Source organism: Enhydra lutris, unplaced genomic scaffold, assembly GCF_002288905.1.
Source record: "Enhydra lutris kenyoni isolate GAN:26980312 unplaced genomic scaffold, ASM228890v2 scaffoldscaffold21, whole genome shotgun sequence".
NCBI lineage: Eukaryota > Metazoa > Chordata > Mammalia > Carnivora > Mustelidae > Enhydra > Enhydra lutris.
Genome location: NW_019154105.1, coordinates 5,799,532 through 5,813,991, shown reverse-complemented (window position 1 = coordinate 5,813,991; position 14,460 = coordinate 5,799,532). Strand labels below are relative to the sequence as shown.

At 46.7% G+C, this 14,460-nt stretch overlaps 1 protein-coding gene across 1 annotated transcript; it reads left to right on the top strand.

Annotated features, from left to right (window-relative positions):
• Positions 1–1,403: 1,403 nt before the first annotated feature.
• On the top strand, positions 1,404–10,894 carry LOC111149219 (cyclin G2). Its single transcript, XM_022506166.1, has 8 exons — positions 1,404–1,775; positions 2,704–2,841; positions 3,513–3,650; positions 5,097–5,347; positions 5,536–5,614; positions 5,710–5,808; positions 8,133–8,338; positions 9,478–10,894. The coding sequence occupies exons 2-8, from the start codon at positions 2,704–2,706 to the stop codon at positions 9,596–9,598; spliced, it is 1,032 nt and encodes a 343-aa protein (XP_022361874.1). The 5' UTR covers positions 1,404–1,775; the 3' UTR covers positions 9,599–10,894.
• Positions 10,895–14,460: the final 3,566 nt, after the last annotated feature.

Below are 14,460 nucleotides of genomic sequence, written 5' to 3'. Positions count from 1 at the left end.
CCCGGCTCATCGGTAAAGGGGTCTACTGCTGAAACTGTTCCGCGCTCTGGGAAGAAGATAAAACCGCGTCTAAAGCTGTGTTGTGCGCCTTCTCGTCTTTTACAAGGAACAGGACGATTCGCAGAAAACGTGCAGGAGAGCAGACAGCAGAAATCTGTTCCTCGGGCTTGATGACTAGATGAGAGCTCTGGAGCGTGCTCTGCCTGGATTCGTGTGCCTGGCCGGCGGCGGGACCGAGGAGCGCGGAGCCGGTGGCCGGGTGGCTGGGAGTCTGGGGTCCCCCCGAGACACTTGGTGTGAAGGTCTCTCTGGCCTAAGGCACCACTGGTTCAGCTTTTGGCTCCTCCTCAGAAGAGCTGCGGCCTCTCCACGATAACGTTAATTATGATGCACAGTAAGTGGTCATTTACGGGTGGCCGAGGACCCAGAAGCCTTGGGGGTTCTCGTTCGAACAGCAGCGCGACCGCCGCCTCCGGAGACCGGGACTGTGATGAGCCATGTCCGTGCGCCCTGTCGCCGCGCGCGGGCCAAGCCCCCTTGTGCATTTGTTTTCATGACGGAGACACGTCAAGGTCTATCCATTAAAGAGAACAGTGACGACGAGCCTCCTGTACCCACCACCCACCGTCACCGACTCAGCTTCTTGCTCATCTCGCTCCATCCGTCGTCTCCATCCTCCCTCTTCCTATGAGACACTGAGAAGCACACCCGGGAGACGGGCGCGTTTTACTCATGTACATTCCTGCAGGCGCCCCACGGTCTTAGGAGAACGCGACAGGTTAGAGCAAGGCGGACCGGCAGCACAGAATAAAGGCTGTCCCGCTACCACAGCTCTCTGGAGGCAAGAGGGGGACACTGCAGCGACCGGCGGCGGTGGCGGCTGGCCAGGCCTGGACCCCAGGGTCAGGTCTCTCTGCCTGCGGAGCTAACAGGCATGCGCGATCCGAGCCCCAGAGTTGCTAAGGCCCCAAGGAAGATAGAAGCTCCGGATAAGACGAAAGCCAATCAGAGGGCTCGAAGACGAATCGGCCAGCCAATCCGGATTCGAGAATGCATCAGCTGCTCCGCGTTCTAATCGCTCGACCAGTATCCAATCGGAGAGCGGGCTGCTTTGGGCGGACTTTTCAAAACAGCAAAAGCAAAACAAATGGGGACCTTTAAAAGGTGCACTGCGACCAGAAACTATCTCCTTCCGCCTCTCCAACCTACCGGTCCCTTTCCTTCCCCGTCCCCGGATCAGTCGCAGAAAGCCGACTTCTAGCTCTCCACCCTCCGCCCAGGATCGAGAGGGAGAGGCGGCTCGGCCAGGCCCGGGGGGGCGGGGGGGGGGGGCGGGAAGAGGGCGCAAACCCGGCCGCGGACCTTGGCCCAGGGCGGGACTCTTTTTCAAAGGCTTCTGCGGCAGCCGCGGATCCCTCCGCGGGGAGTCACGTGCCCCGCCCCTTTGGGGGCGTCGAAAACTCAAAACAAAAACACGGGATCAGCTCTGGCCTCCGCGGTGGAGGCAGCGGTGCCCGCCGGAGACTGGGCTCGGGGGGTCGGCGCTGCGCCCCAGCTGGAGGGTGGGCGCCCGCGGAGCAGGATGAAGCGCGGGCTGTGAGGCGGCGGCGGCGGCAGGGGCTGGGGGAAGGGTCCGATGCGGGTCCGGGGGCAGCGCTGAGGCGGCGGGTCCCCGGCCTCCGGAGACAGGTTCGGACGCCCCCGCCGCAGCCCGCGGTCGCCGGTGGTCGCCGGACCGCGACGTTGCGGGCTGGTGGAGGCGCGGCTCCGGCGCGGTGAGTGGGCTCCCAGGGACCGCGGGGTTTCTTTGTTCGCGGTGGGGACTGGGCCGGGGGTGGTGTCGGCGTCCCCCCTCGTCAGCCCCGGGGCGACTCCAGCCCTGCCTCAGCGGGCGGTGGGCTCTGGACGCGGAGGGATGCTGGCGGGAGGGGCGCAGTCGGCGAGGCCGGAGGCAGTTCTTTGGCCGCACCCCCCCATTTTATCACGGGGGTCGCTGGGGTGGTGCTTCCTGGATTGACAGCCCCGGGGCTCGGCGCGGTGGAGGCGCCTGGGCGCCTGCTGACGGACGGTGTCGTCCGGGCACGGGCGGACCGCACTGTCGGGTCCCGCCGCCCTCCCGCTCTCGGACCGCGCTCTCGCCCCTCGTGTGGGTCCGGGGTGGGTGGATCCGGGGTAGGCTCCGCCGCGGCGGCTGCGGACGGCTCGGGGGCTGGACGCTGGCGAGAGGGGCTCCCGGGCGAGGCGGGGCTCGGCAGTCTCCTCCCTCCGCTTCTTTGTTCGGTCGCGAGACTTTCTCTCCCCGCCCCCGCATTGTGCAAAGCGCCCACCCCGGCCCCGGAGCCGTGGCGGCCCCGGGGGCTTTCTGCGGGGAGAAGCCCCTCCCCTCGCGGCCTCCGGTGGGGCGGCCGCCCGGACGCCGCCGCTCGGGGCGGCTTCCTGTTTGCGAGGGGGCCGGGAGGCCGGGGCTGGCCGGTCTGACCCGGCGCTGGCCGGCGGCCGGGCCGCGGCCCCTCCCCCTGCCACACCTCCCCGGAGGCGGGGGAAGCCTGCGCTGGGGCTCGGGAGGACGTGACGGATCCCCTCGCCCCCTGCTCCCCGGGTTGTGCCAGGCGCCTCCCGCCCGAGGTACCGGCGCTGGCTCCTTCCTGCCCCCAACCCCCCCTCCTCCGGTGCCCCCCTAACCGCGCGGTGTTTTCGCTGCAGATGAAGGACCTGGGGGCAGAGTACTCGGCGGGTCGAGAAGGGGTGCAGCTCTTCGGATTGCTGAGCCTCTATCTGGAGCAGGAGCAGAGATTCCAACCTCGGGAGAAAGGGCTGAGCTTGATCGAGGCTACCCCGGAGGTAAGCGCACGGAAGGGCTCCTTTCTCAGGCACCTGACCGGGCTCGGAGAAGGACGGCTCCCCCCTGCCCGCGCCCCCCCAGTTGATTTAAGGTTAAAGGCTGCAGAGTTTCTTAAGACCAAAATTTGTCTTCTGGAATACGAAGCTGCATCTTATAGGGTTATGCAAGAACGAGAGTGCCGTGAACTCCAGAGAAGTGTTTCCTCGGGCGTGCCGCCCGCAGCCTGCCCGTTCTGGGTGGGAGACTCCCCGGGAACGGAGTACTTCGATTGTGGGTCTCCCCTCTGCCCCTGAGATACTCCACAGTAGGCTCTTAGACTTTTTATTTAATAAAACAAACGATCTCTATTATAGGGGAATTATTTCTGCTATAGTTCTCTGGAAGTGTGACAACAGTTCACTTTATGTTGGATTGCTGAGGCATTTATGCGCGCGCGCGCGCGCTCTCTCTCTCTCTATATATATATTGTGCTGTGTATTTTTAAAAAGCCATGCTATAGATGTGTGTCTTGTATTTGAAAAAGTGTATCATTAGTTATATGATACCACTCTTTCCTCCCATAGTCTTGAAGGTTAAGAAAAAAAAAATGACTTTATTTGATTCTAATTGTGTGTATTTATCCATCTAGTTCTAGGAAAGTCATAACTTTGGTTCTTGGTTTTAATTGCAGGATGATAACACTTTGTGTCCAAGATTGAGAAATGCCAAAGTAGAAGATTTAAGGAGTTTAACCAACTTTTTTGGATCTTGCACTGAAACTTTTGTCCTGGCTGTCAATATTTTAGATAGATTCTTGGCTCTTATGAAGGTATCGAATCCCTTTTGTATATGCATCTTTATCTTCCTAAACTTAGTGCTCAGCACAGTGCCTAGCATACGAGTGTTCGATAAACGTTTGACAAGTGAATGTAATTATGTCACTACATAGAAACATTTTTAATTGGAATTAGGACCTTCAGTGCCAGAGTGAGGGACTACAGAATTAACTGTGTTGTATTTTATGTTTTGCTGTTACCGTTGATGCACCTTCTCTTTGATAATGTGACAAAACGGAGACCGCTGTTTTTAGGTATTACTTAACATACCTACACAGTCCTTAGAATGAGGTTTTTGTATTTTTATATCTCATCATGTTTCTCTTGGAGATTCATTGTTTCTAATACTGGAACATGACAAATGGAAGTATAAGGGTATATTAAAGGTGACCTACTGCCTTCCCTGCGAGAAGTCTTTTCAAAGCAGGGAGCCATAGTCTTACTAACCAGCAACTGTTAGAAAAATGTGGTGATTCTTGGGCCAATAGGATTGCTGTCAGCTGCTGGGTCAGTTTTCAGGACACTGAAAAGAAAAGGGCAGCCATCTGTCCACGGCAGCTTTACATATGCTCTGCACAACTGATGCAATATTTCTCTTGGGCAGATTTGCACTGAAATGTGGGCTGATACTTAAATAGAGAAGATAAAAAGATAAGTCACATGTGTTATGTTTATAGCCAAAGAAGTTATATTGTCTTGATGTTGAAAGGCTTAATTTATTTTGGGTGAGACTACTATTACGAATTTCATGTTTGAAATACAAAGTATGAGTCAGTGTTAGAAACCTACCTTCTGGGGTGCTGGGTGGCTCAGTCGGTTAAGTGTTTGCCTTTGGCTCAGGTACTGACCTCAGGGTCCTGGGATAGGGCTCCTTGCTCATCAGGGAGTCTGCTGCTCCCTCTGCTCTCCCCCTGCTTGTGCTGGCTCTATGTATCTCTCTCAAGTAAATAAATAAGAAATCTTTTCTAAAAAATTTTTTTTAAAGATTTTATTTACTTATTTGAGAGAGAGATCACGAGCAGGGGGAGGAGCAGAGGGAGAAACAGAGCCCTTGCTGAGCCGGGAACCCTATGCAGGGCTCCATCCCAGGACCCTCAGATCATGACCTTAGCTGAAGGCACAGGACTTTAACCAATTGAGGCACCCAAGGCTCCCATATAAGAAATCTTAAAAAAAAAAAAAAAAAAAAAAAAAGAAACTACCTTTTGAATTTGCATTTAAATTACTTAATTTAAATACTTAAAATGCCTTTTTAAAATGGGAAGTTAACTCAGTTTAAAATGTAAAGATGATTCAGTATAATTGTGAGTAAGAGTAAGTATTTGAAGCAGCTAGATAGTGTTCTTAAGAGTTAAGGACATCATTATAATACTCTTGGGGCCTGGTTTGCTAAATCAGAGTGATGGTTGTTAGAAGCAGCCTTCTTTTTTGTTTTTCAGGTGAAACCTAAGCATTTATCTTGCATTGGAGTCTGTTGTTTTTTGCTGGCTGCTAGGATAATTGAAGAAGAATGCAATGTTCCGTCCACTCACGATGTAATCCGGATTAGTCAGTGTAAATGTACTGCTTCTGACATCAAACGGATGGAAAAAATAATTTCAGAAAAATTGCACTATGAATTGGAAGCAACTACTGCCTTAAACTTTTTGCACTTGTACCATACTATTGTCCTGTGTCATACATCAGAAAGGTCAGTGGGATGACAAATAAAAATTCTGTACTTAGTGTCGCCGTAGCTAACAGTTACGGTGCCAGTGAAATTTATATTTTTGCTCTTCTAAATTTTCAACTTGGACTTTCAACAGCAAGTTCTTGAAGTCATTTAAATCTTTGGAGGTTTAATAAATAGATATTTTGTCTTGTCTTTTCATTGTATAGGAAAGAAATCCTGAGTCTGGATAAACTGGAAGCTCATCTGAAAGCTTGCCACTGCCGACTCACCTTCTCAAAAGCAAAAGTACGTTGATTTCTCCCCGCATATGTTTCGCTGTTTCTATTCTGAATTAAAAAAAAAAAAAAACCACAACTTCTTTTTCTTTTTTATTTTTTTAGCCATCTGTGTTAGCTTTGTGCCTTCTCAATTTGGAAGTAGAAACGTTGAAGTCCATCGAATTACTGGAAATTCTTCTCGTTGTTAAAAAACATTCTAAGGTAAGTTATCTTCAGTTCTTGTTCCTGAAAGCAGATTTCTCTGCTGATGTTTCGTTTTCTTTTCCCTTCTGATGATTTAAACATTAAGTAATACTTTATGGGGCTCTTAACTTTTGTACTTCTTGTCTCTCAAGTGTTGAGGTTGTCAAAATGTAGCTTTGTCGCAGACAGTGTGAAGCTGCGGGGGTACCTGAGTACTTAGCGTCGCTTCTTTCCGTGTTCAGAAGTCGTCCTTCTCTGGCATTCTCGCCAGTGGGTGACATAGCGGTCCACATTGCTCCATGCGCGTTGTTCTAAAATACATAGTAGTCAGTAGACTTAGTAAATACACTTACGGCAGGCCGTTACATCTGTAGGGCTAAATTGTCATCCCACTAGTGGCATTACCAAAATAACTTAGCCATATTTTTCCTTTGAAACCTCTTAGTTTGGCCCTCCTGAGAAGTTTTGCAGTCAGGGGTGTTAGCGCTAATAGGGAGTGCTTTGGCTTTTGTTAGGACAGACTCAAGCACTGGGACTGTGAGTCCAGTTGGACCAATAGAATCTTCAACAATGATAGTTTGTGTAGCAAAGGCTCGCGGTCAGGAAGCTGGACGACTCGTAGGGTTTGGGAAACATTTAAATGTAGGCTTAGAGTGGGAATGTCTAGGGGATAGTCAGCAGCAGGAATAAGGATATCCAGCTCAAATAGTTTTGGAAGCCAAGCATGGAAATGAGTCAGGGAGTCACAGATGACCAAGATTTGAACCTAATGATGGGAAGAATATTGATGCCATTGAGGGAAGTTTAGGAGAAATGAATTTGTGATCAAAGAAGCATGGTTTTGGGGCGCCTGGGTGGCTCAGTGGGTTAGGCCTCTGCCTTCGGCTCAGGTCATGGTCTCAGGGTCCTGGGATCGAGCCCCGCGTTGGGCTCTCTGCTCAGCGGGAAGCCTACTTGCCCCTCCCCTCTCTGCCTACTTGTGATCTCTGTCTGTCAAATAACTAAAAATAAAATCTTAAAAAAAAAAAAAAAAAAAAAAAAAAGGATGGTTTTAGGTACTTGCAGGTCTTTCAGATAGGTAGGTATTTAGCAGATACTTGGCAGCCTAGGATAAAAACTCAGGATAAATTATAGTTGGAGATTGAGATTTGAAATTTCTCATGAAGAAATAATAGTAGAAACCGTAAGAAACTTGTGGAAGTTTTTGCTTAGGGGTCAGCTGAAACTCTGGGTTTTCACTGTTGGTGATTTCCCCCTTAGGAGGCGAGGGAAGGAGGGTCTATGAGACAAGCGCACTGTCAGGTTGGAAGAAGGTTTTCGAGAAGTATTGCTGCTCAAGAGTATGGAATTTCAGTGAGCGACCAGCATAGAAAGAATCGAAGGAGGCTGTTAGATGCGGCAGCAGGAGGTGTCTGTAGAATGAGAAGCGAGTCAGCCAGCCTGTAGGGGTCAAGATGTGGCTGGATTAGGTGCTGATGGAGACCAAGATGATATAACGTTTTCTGTTGGTGATGAAAGTATTCATGAAGCATTTTCTTTTAAGCAAATAACTTCTGGTTTTCATTTAAATTTTCAATTTATTCATAATTTAGACCTTTAGTAATGTCTGGAAATACCTTTTTTTGAAAGATTTTGCTTATTTGACGTAGAGTGCACAAGCAAGGGGAGCTGCAGGCAGAGGCAGAGGGAGAAGCAGGCTCCCCACCGAGCAGGAAGCCCGTCGCAGGGCTTGACCTCAGGACCCTGGGATCATCACCTGAGCTGAAAATAGATGCTTAACCAACTGAGCCACCCAGATGCCCCTATCTGGAAATACCTTGAGTTGAAAATGTATTCATTGAAATAAGTTGGGGCAGTCCTCAGTGGGGGAGGAACTGTGCTCTTTGGGAGAAATGCCTTTTCTGTCATGTTGCTAACTTTTCCATTAGCATATGTCTGGTGTCCTAATGTAAATGCATATTTTCGGCAATCACACAGTGCTGTGTTATAGAAACCTAAATTATGTGAAATTCCTTTCACTGAGACTGTTAAAGAACATACTTAATAATAGGTTGATTAAACAACCTAATGTTCTTGGGTCAATGTATTTCCTTAAAATAGGCAAAGATTTTTATTAGGGTCTATGTAAATTATTTATACCTATATTGCTCCTCCGTTAAACCATTGGTTACCAGATTTTGTGGATTAGAATCGCTTGGGGAGCTTTAGAAAGTCTTGGCGCCCAGGTTACATTCCACGTCGGATAGGAACACCTGCTGGTGGGCGCCACGCGTCGGTGTATTGTAGGTGTTACAGGGTGATTCTAAGGTAGCAAACCTCTTCATTAAAATATTTTTTTCCAGGTTAATGACGCCGAGTTCATTTATTGGAGGGAGTTAGTTTCTAAATGCCTCGCCGAATATTCTTCTCCTGAGTGTTGCAAACCAGACCTAAAGAAACTGGTTTGGATCGTTTCGAGGCGCACAGCCCAGAACCTCCACAACAGCTACTATAGTGTCCCTGAACTGCCAACGATACCTGAGGGGGGGTGTTTTGATGAAAGTGAAAGGTAAGCAGGTTCCTTGACTAATTAGACTTCCCTGTAGTAAATAATGCTGATTTTATACTCAAAATGGAACCTAGGAGTATTATAGGGTTTTAGAGAAAGCCCCCACTCCAATAGCATCATTTCTTCAGGTGAGAAAAGAGCTAGAGGTAAAGTAGGTGGTGATTTAGAAGTATACCCTCCGGTCCCCCCCCCCTTTTTCTTTATTAAAAAAAAAAACACAGGATGCTCTGTTACTACGTCCCCAGGAATTGTAACTGGAAGTTTGCCCCTGTTGACCCCTTCACCTGTTCTCATCCCCTGCCTCTGGCAACCACCGGGCTATGAGGTGTGGTTTTTGTGTTTCTCATTTCTCGATTCCACGCATACGTGAGAGCGTACGGTGGTTTGTCTTTCCTCGGTCTGACTACTTCATTCCTTTCCTTTTTGAAAACTGGTTGTCTCACCTCTCCCTTGCTCTTTGAAATAGAGTTCAGTTTACAAACAAACGAAACCTGAAGTGGCACTCGGGGCTTCTCAGGGTTAGCAGGGGTTCCTCACGGGGTGCTGTGAGAAGAGGGTGTGGGTCAGACGACCAGAGATGAAGGGAACCACCACGGCCACCGCGGACTTCCCAGGATACTTTGACCATTTGGTCAAGTGCCACTGTCTCATTCAGTTAATTTTTGTTCATAAAATGAATAATTTTATTTGTTTATTTTATGCTCTAGTGATAAAGAACAAGAAGCTTTCATTTTTATAGCTGTTGGTTTCTTGGTTTGAGCGTAGCAGGGATATAGTTACTAATGCAAGAAGGACCTCAAAACTGTGGTGGGAGACATGTCGTCCTTTGTCTCCACTTACTGCATTTGAACTGCTTAGAATTGTATAGTTGCTGATATTTATTAATTGGTACAAGAATAATAGTTTGGCAGATAGTAATTTGTCTCGGCCTCTTAAAATATGTGTTTTCTAAGGAGATTATAATAGATTACAGTTGATTTTAGGGAATCCCTATAAGTTAAATTTTGTCTCCGTAAGGCTTAAATTTTGAATATAAAAATCCTGAAACTGGAGGTACTTGTTCAGTAGTTTTATTTCGCTTTTAAAGTCTTTAAATACTTTCTAAATGGAATCTTCTTTGTCTTTTTTCCCCCCTTCAGTGAGGATTCCAGTGAAGATATGAGCTGTGAAGACAGTCTGAGCAGCTCTCCTTCCAGTGATCAAGAGTGCACTTTCTTTTTCAACTTCAAAGTGGCACAGACACTGTGCTTTCCGTCTTAGAAACCCAGTTGTTCTGTGTGAGAATTTAGTGTGTGTGTGCAGATTTCAAAGCAATAAATGGGGGAGTAGGTAGTTTTCTGGTCCGTCCCCCTTCTAGACAGGAATCGCTTAGACTGGGATACCTACCTTCTATTTATTATTCAGATCAGATCTGGCCTATTTTCATATTTAATCCTAAGCCATCAAATGGGTTAGTGCCTCTTAAACGATTAACAGTGTTTTACACATTGGCACTTTATTTTTCTCATCGATCTTTAGCTGTTTAGGGGAGGAGGGAAGGTGCTGATACCTTCAATTTGTTACTTTTCAAGAAGATTTATCTTAAAACTTTTAATAAAGCCTTCATCTGTCCTTATTTAAACAGATTGGGAGTGTACGAGTACTTCCTTCGCAGGGACTGTGGATGACCCCTGAATGGTTTATCATAGATCTCCCCTACTCTCCGGTCTCCGAACAGAGAATATACTCTCCGGTGTCATACACATTTTGTTGTTTTGTTACTCTTTAAATGATCACTTACTCGCTTATGCAGACTCTATAAACTTAGGAATTAGAATACTGACATTTCTGTGAATTTTAGTATGTAATGTGCTAATTGAAGTTTCTGCTGAAGCAGAAGTACTTGACAGGCTACGGTTGTTAGATAGTTGCATTTTTAATGCCTAAGTATTGTCAGACTGTAGTATTATTTTAATGTTATTAAGACAACCCGTAATCTGTTAGTTGTGCATGCGCCTGTATGAAAGCAGTGTAGGAGTTGAAGAGAACTGGGTAACTGTGGAGTTGATAAACGTTGATCTAGTAACATTTTACTTCTTTTTCTTACATTCAAAAGTCTGCATGATTATGTTATTCCTTTGTAATTCACATTTCAAAAATAATGGTATGAGTGTATGGGTGCCGAGACTGAACATGAAGGTTAAAAAAAAAAAAAGTTAAGTGTTTGTAGTATTCTAGTTTTAAGCATATCTGTGTGGTGATACAGCCATAAGAGTAGGGATTTACAAACTCTGTACACGTGAGATTTTGTACAGAGAATTTTTTTAACTTTATAAATTGTATATGAAAATGTAAATCTTAAAAAATGTACATAAAAATACTGTATTTTTTTACCCTGTGTGTGTGGTAGTCTAGTCTCCTTGCATGTAAATATAATTTATTGTGTATTCTGTATTATAAATCATACATTGATGACTTTTTTAATGGTAAGTCTTCATTCATTGGATGTTTTCTGAAGTGGGTCTTTTTGAAGTAATGATAGATTACAACTTAAAATAAAAATGCTAATGAATTCTACTCTTTGTTTGCAGTTGTATCTTAATATCTTGGTTCAGAAGAAAAAGTGCTTGCTGTGTTTGCATGGGAAGGCTTGGAGTGAGGCTGGAGTGCCTCCAAGACAAGCTCTCTCTCTGGTTACCAGAAGACCTCTAGGTAGTGTTTCTTCATCACAGTTTGGCCCTCAGCCTTGGAGATCCTGAAAGCAGATCTGTCACTTGAGAATTGACCTCTGCCTGGGGTGGACTCATGCGAAACAAAAGAGTGATGTGTTGACCTGAAGGCCTATTAATTTATAGTGAAATGCAGCAGGTATCAAGCACAGCAGGATTCTCAGGTTGGAAGATCAGTACGATTTCTTTCTGCACGCAGGCCATGCTCTGATCAGAAGGTTGCTTGGCAAGTAAACGCCAGCGTGCTGCGACTGACCCTGCCGGCCTCTGGCTCTTTGAACCTCTCTTCCCACTCTCTTCCCAAGACTTAGGCTTGCTTCGCAAGTCATGGTGGGGTTTATTTGGACAAGGGGGTATATGTTCCACCTCTGGTTTGATTTCGTAGACCTTTGTTTTCTCTAGTTGGTTGGAAAGTCATCTACTGAATGAGGTTTTCGTGTAATACTAATACCTCCTCTCAGTGATACAGCCATGTTTTCCTAACTCTCCCAGTGGAGACTCTTGGCTTGAGGATGACCCTTCCCTTCTTACTAAGCCATGAGGGTGTATAGTAGACAGTATATTCTGCTTTCAGATTTTGTTCTGTTGAGATGTGAAAGGTATTTGTGGCTTTCCAAATCTTAAAGCCCTCTTCAGTTCTCCAGGATTTTGATTGCTTTTCTTTTCTTTTTTAAAAGATTTTATTTATTTGACAGATCGCAAGTAGGCAGAGAGAGAGGAGGGGGGGCGGGGGGGCGGGGGGGATGCAGGCTCCCTGCTGAGCAGAGAGCCCGATGTGGGACGCGATCCCAGGACCCTGAGACCATGACCTGGGCCGAAGGCAGAGGCTTTAACCCACTGAGCCACCCAGGTGCCCCTTTGATTGCTTTTCTTAATAGGTGCACTTAATATGTAAATGTACACACATGGTTTTGTCTGTTCCCCTTTATGGTTTTCCGCATACTTGGTCTAGCGGCCTTTACTGAGCTTCCAACTTGTTTTTTCACAACTGGCTGCCCCACCTGGAAGTTTCCGATTCTTCCCAAACCTGCTCTTCCTGTATGTCTATCTTGATGGAATAGTATTGTCTACTCAAGTTGGAAGCTCAGGCGATCTCCCCATCTCCTCTCACCCGTTTACTGGACATCACCCATTTATCGTTTATATGATTTCATTTATACTGTCTGGCTCTACTCTGTCTCCTGTTTTCTGCCACTGGCTTGGTTCAGTCCCGTTCTCTCTATCAGCAGGATCACTATAGTATCCTAGTCATTTCCCGGGATGTGGCAGGCGCGCTTCGTAGCTTCTGCCATTCTGCATGCGGTAGCATCGCCGCCTGGTCCTTGTGCCTCCACCCAGTTGACCCCCAGGAAGTGCGCTTGGACGGATAGCTCTGTCTTCTTCGCCTGTCAGCTATGGATGCATTCGTTGCAGAGCACTTCTCAGGACGGTTTTAACCATTTTCTTTGTCAAGGATTTGACTTCTCCCTTCATTTCCTTTCATTTCCACACTCCAACATGATGCTCCTCCCCCTTGCCTCCTGCCTTCCCCTGCGTGCGTCCAAATGGCCAGCTTATTTAGGCAAACCCATTTTTACGAGAATCCTATAGGGACAAAGACCACGTAGTCTGCATTTGTCATTTCTGAACCGAGTTTTTCTAATTTTTTGTACCAGAAATGGGTGAAGAACCTACCGTTCTTGTGTTTAGCAAGTCAGGTTGTGCGGTAGATAGTTTCCCAATAGCTATTGGGTCTTCCCAGCCCTGTGCACACACACTGCTCTTCCCGGCGAGAGAGGTGGAGTCTGTTCCCCTTGAATTTCATGTAATTGTCCTTCGTTTTACTTGTCCCTAGTTTTGTCCCTAGTTTCACTTGCTAGAGTGGAAGAAGTTCAGCGTATGTCCAACCCTATGCTTTAAGAAGACGGGCAGCCTCCTGTTCATCCTTGGAGGCCGGCCAGATGCTGCAAAGAAGCTCAGGTTGGATTACTGAAAGATGAGAGGCCAGGTAGAGAGAGGCTCTTGAGGACGAGAGATCATCTGGGATGTTCTAGTTTGCCATGAGGTATCTTCAGGTACAACACACAGAGCTAAGGAACCCACTCAAGCCGCAGACTCATGAAAAATAAATTGTTTCAAGCCACTAGCTTTTGGGGTGGTTTCTTATACAGCAATAATTAATCTAGACAGGTTGCTTGTTATTTATAGTCCCATGGTGTTTATCTCTGAGTGATGAAATTATAGGGATTGTTCTAATAATGCTTATGTCTAGTTTCCACTCTCCTTTAAAAATGGATTTAAATTATTAGTGTATGAACAGAATAAAGAATGAACTAGAAAAAAAGCACACACTGATTATGTCCTTTCTTTGATTAAAATCCTTTACGGCTTCACATTGGTCCTCAGCATGAAGTTCAAACTCCTTACCATGGCTTCTAAGACCCTGCTTGGTTTGATCCCTGTCCGAGCCTGTCCCTCACGGCATCCGCACACATCTTTCCAGCCTGGTTGCATATCAGCTCCTCCCGTTCACTGTACTCTCGCTCACCGCGGGAACTTCATGGACACTTTCTCATCTGTCTGGCACACCTTTCCTGGCATCCTCATCTGGCAAACGCCTGCTTTCCACTGTAGGACTCATTTTATTTATCCCCCAGGTGTCCGAGCGCCTCTTACGTGGCAGGTGCTGCACTAGAAGTTTGATACATAAAACCAAACACAACACACTGTGTCCCTGCCCTCATGCGACTTACATTCACATGAACAATGCACAGCAAAGAACATCATTTTTAAAGGTTATGATGGTATTTTCTTCCAAGAAATCTTTCTGGAACTCCTTTACTTTCCTATCTCAGTGCTACATGCTTCCATAAAGCTGTATTTTTCTTATCCTAGCAGTTGATGCCTTGCTTGTCTGTCTCTGTGCGCTCCCCTTGCCTGTCGGACTGGAGAAGGCAGAGGCTGTCTGTCTTCCTTATTCATCCCTGAATCCCCAGCCCGGTCTCTGGCTCAAAGGCCTTCTCCTGCAGCTGTTCTTTACTGACCTTACTGCTCACTTTATACGTTTCAGGAACCTTGTAAGAACTATTTAACTTTCGCCACAGCCTATTAGACAAGTACGGCTATTGGTCCCATTTTACAAGGAGAGAAACGAAAAGATTAGAGAAATATCTGGATGACATAGATCTGATGAGTGGGGCTGAAATTCAAACCAATCTGTCTGGGAAACTCTTACGTTCTTTCTTAAGCCACAATGCTAAAGTCATATCCAGATGTCGATGGTGCTAATTGAACAGTTACTGAATGAATGAAATAAAGTTCTTATAAAGAAAGCCCTACTCATTACACCAGTAAGATAAGCCACAGTATTCTCTTCGATTTTTAAGTGCTTTTACCCATATAAGGAAAACGCAGCTAAGAGAGTTAAAATACCTC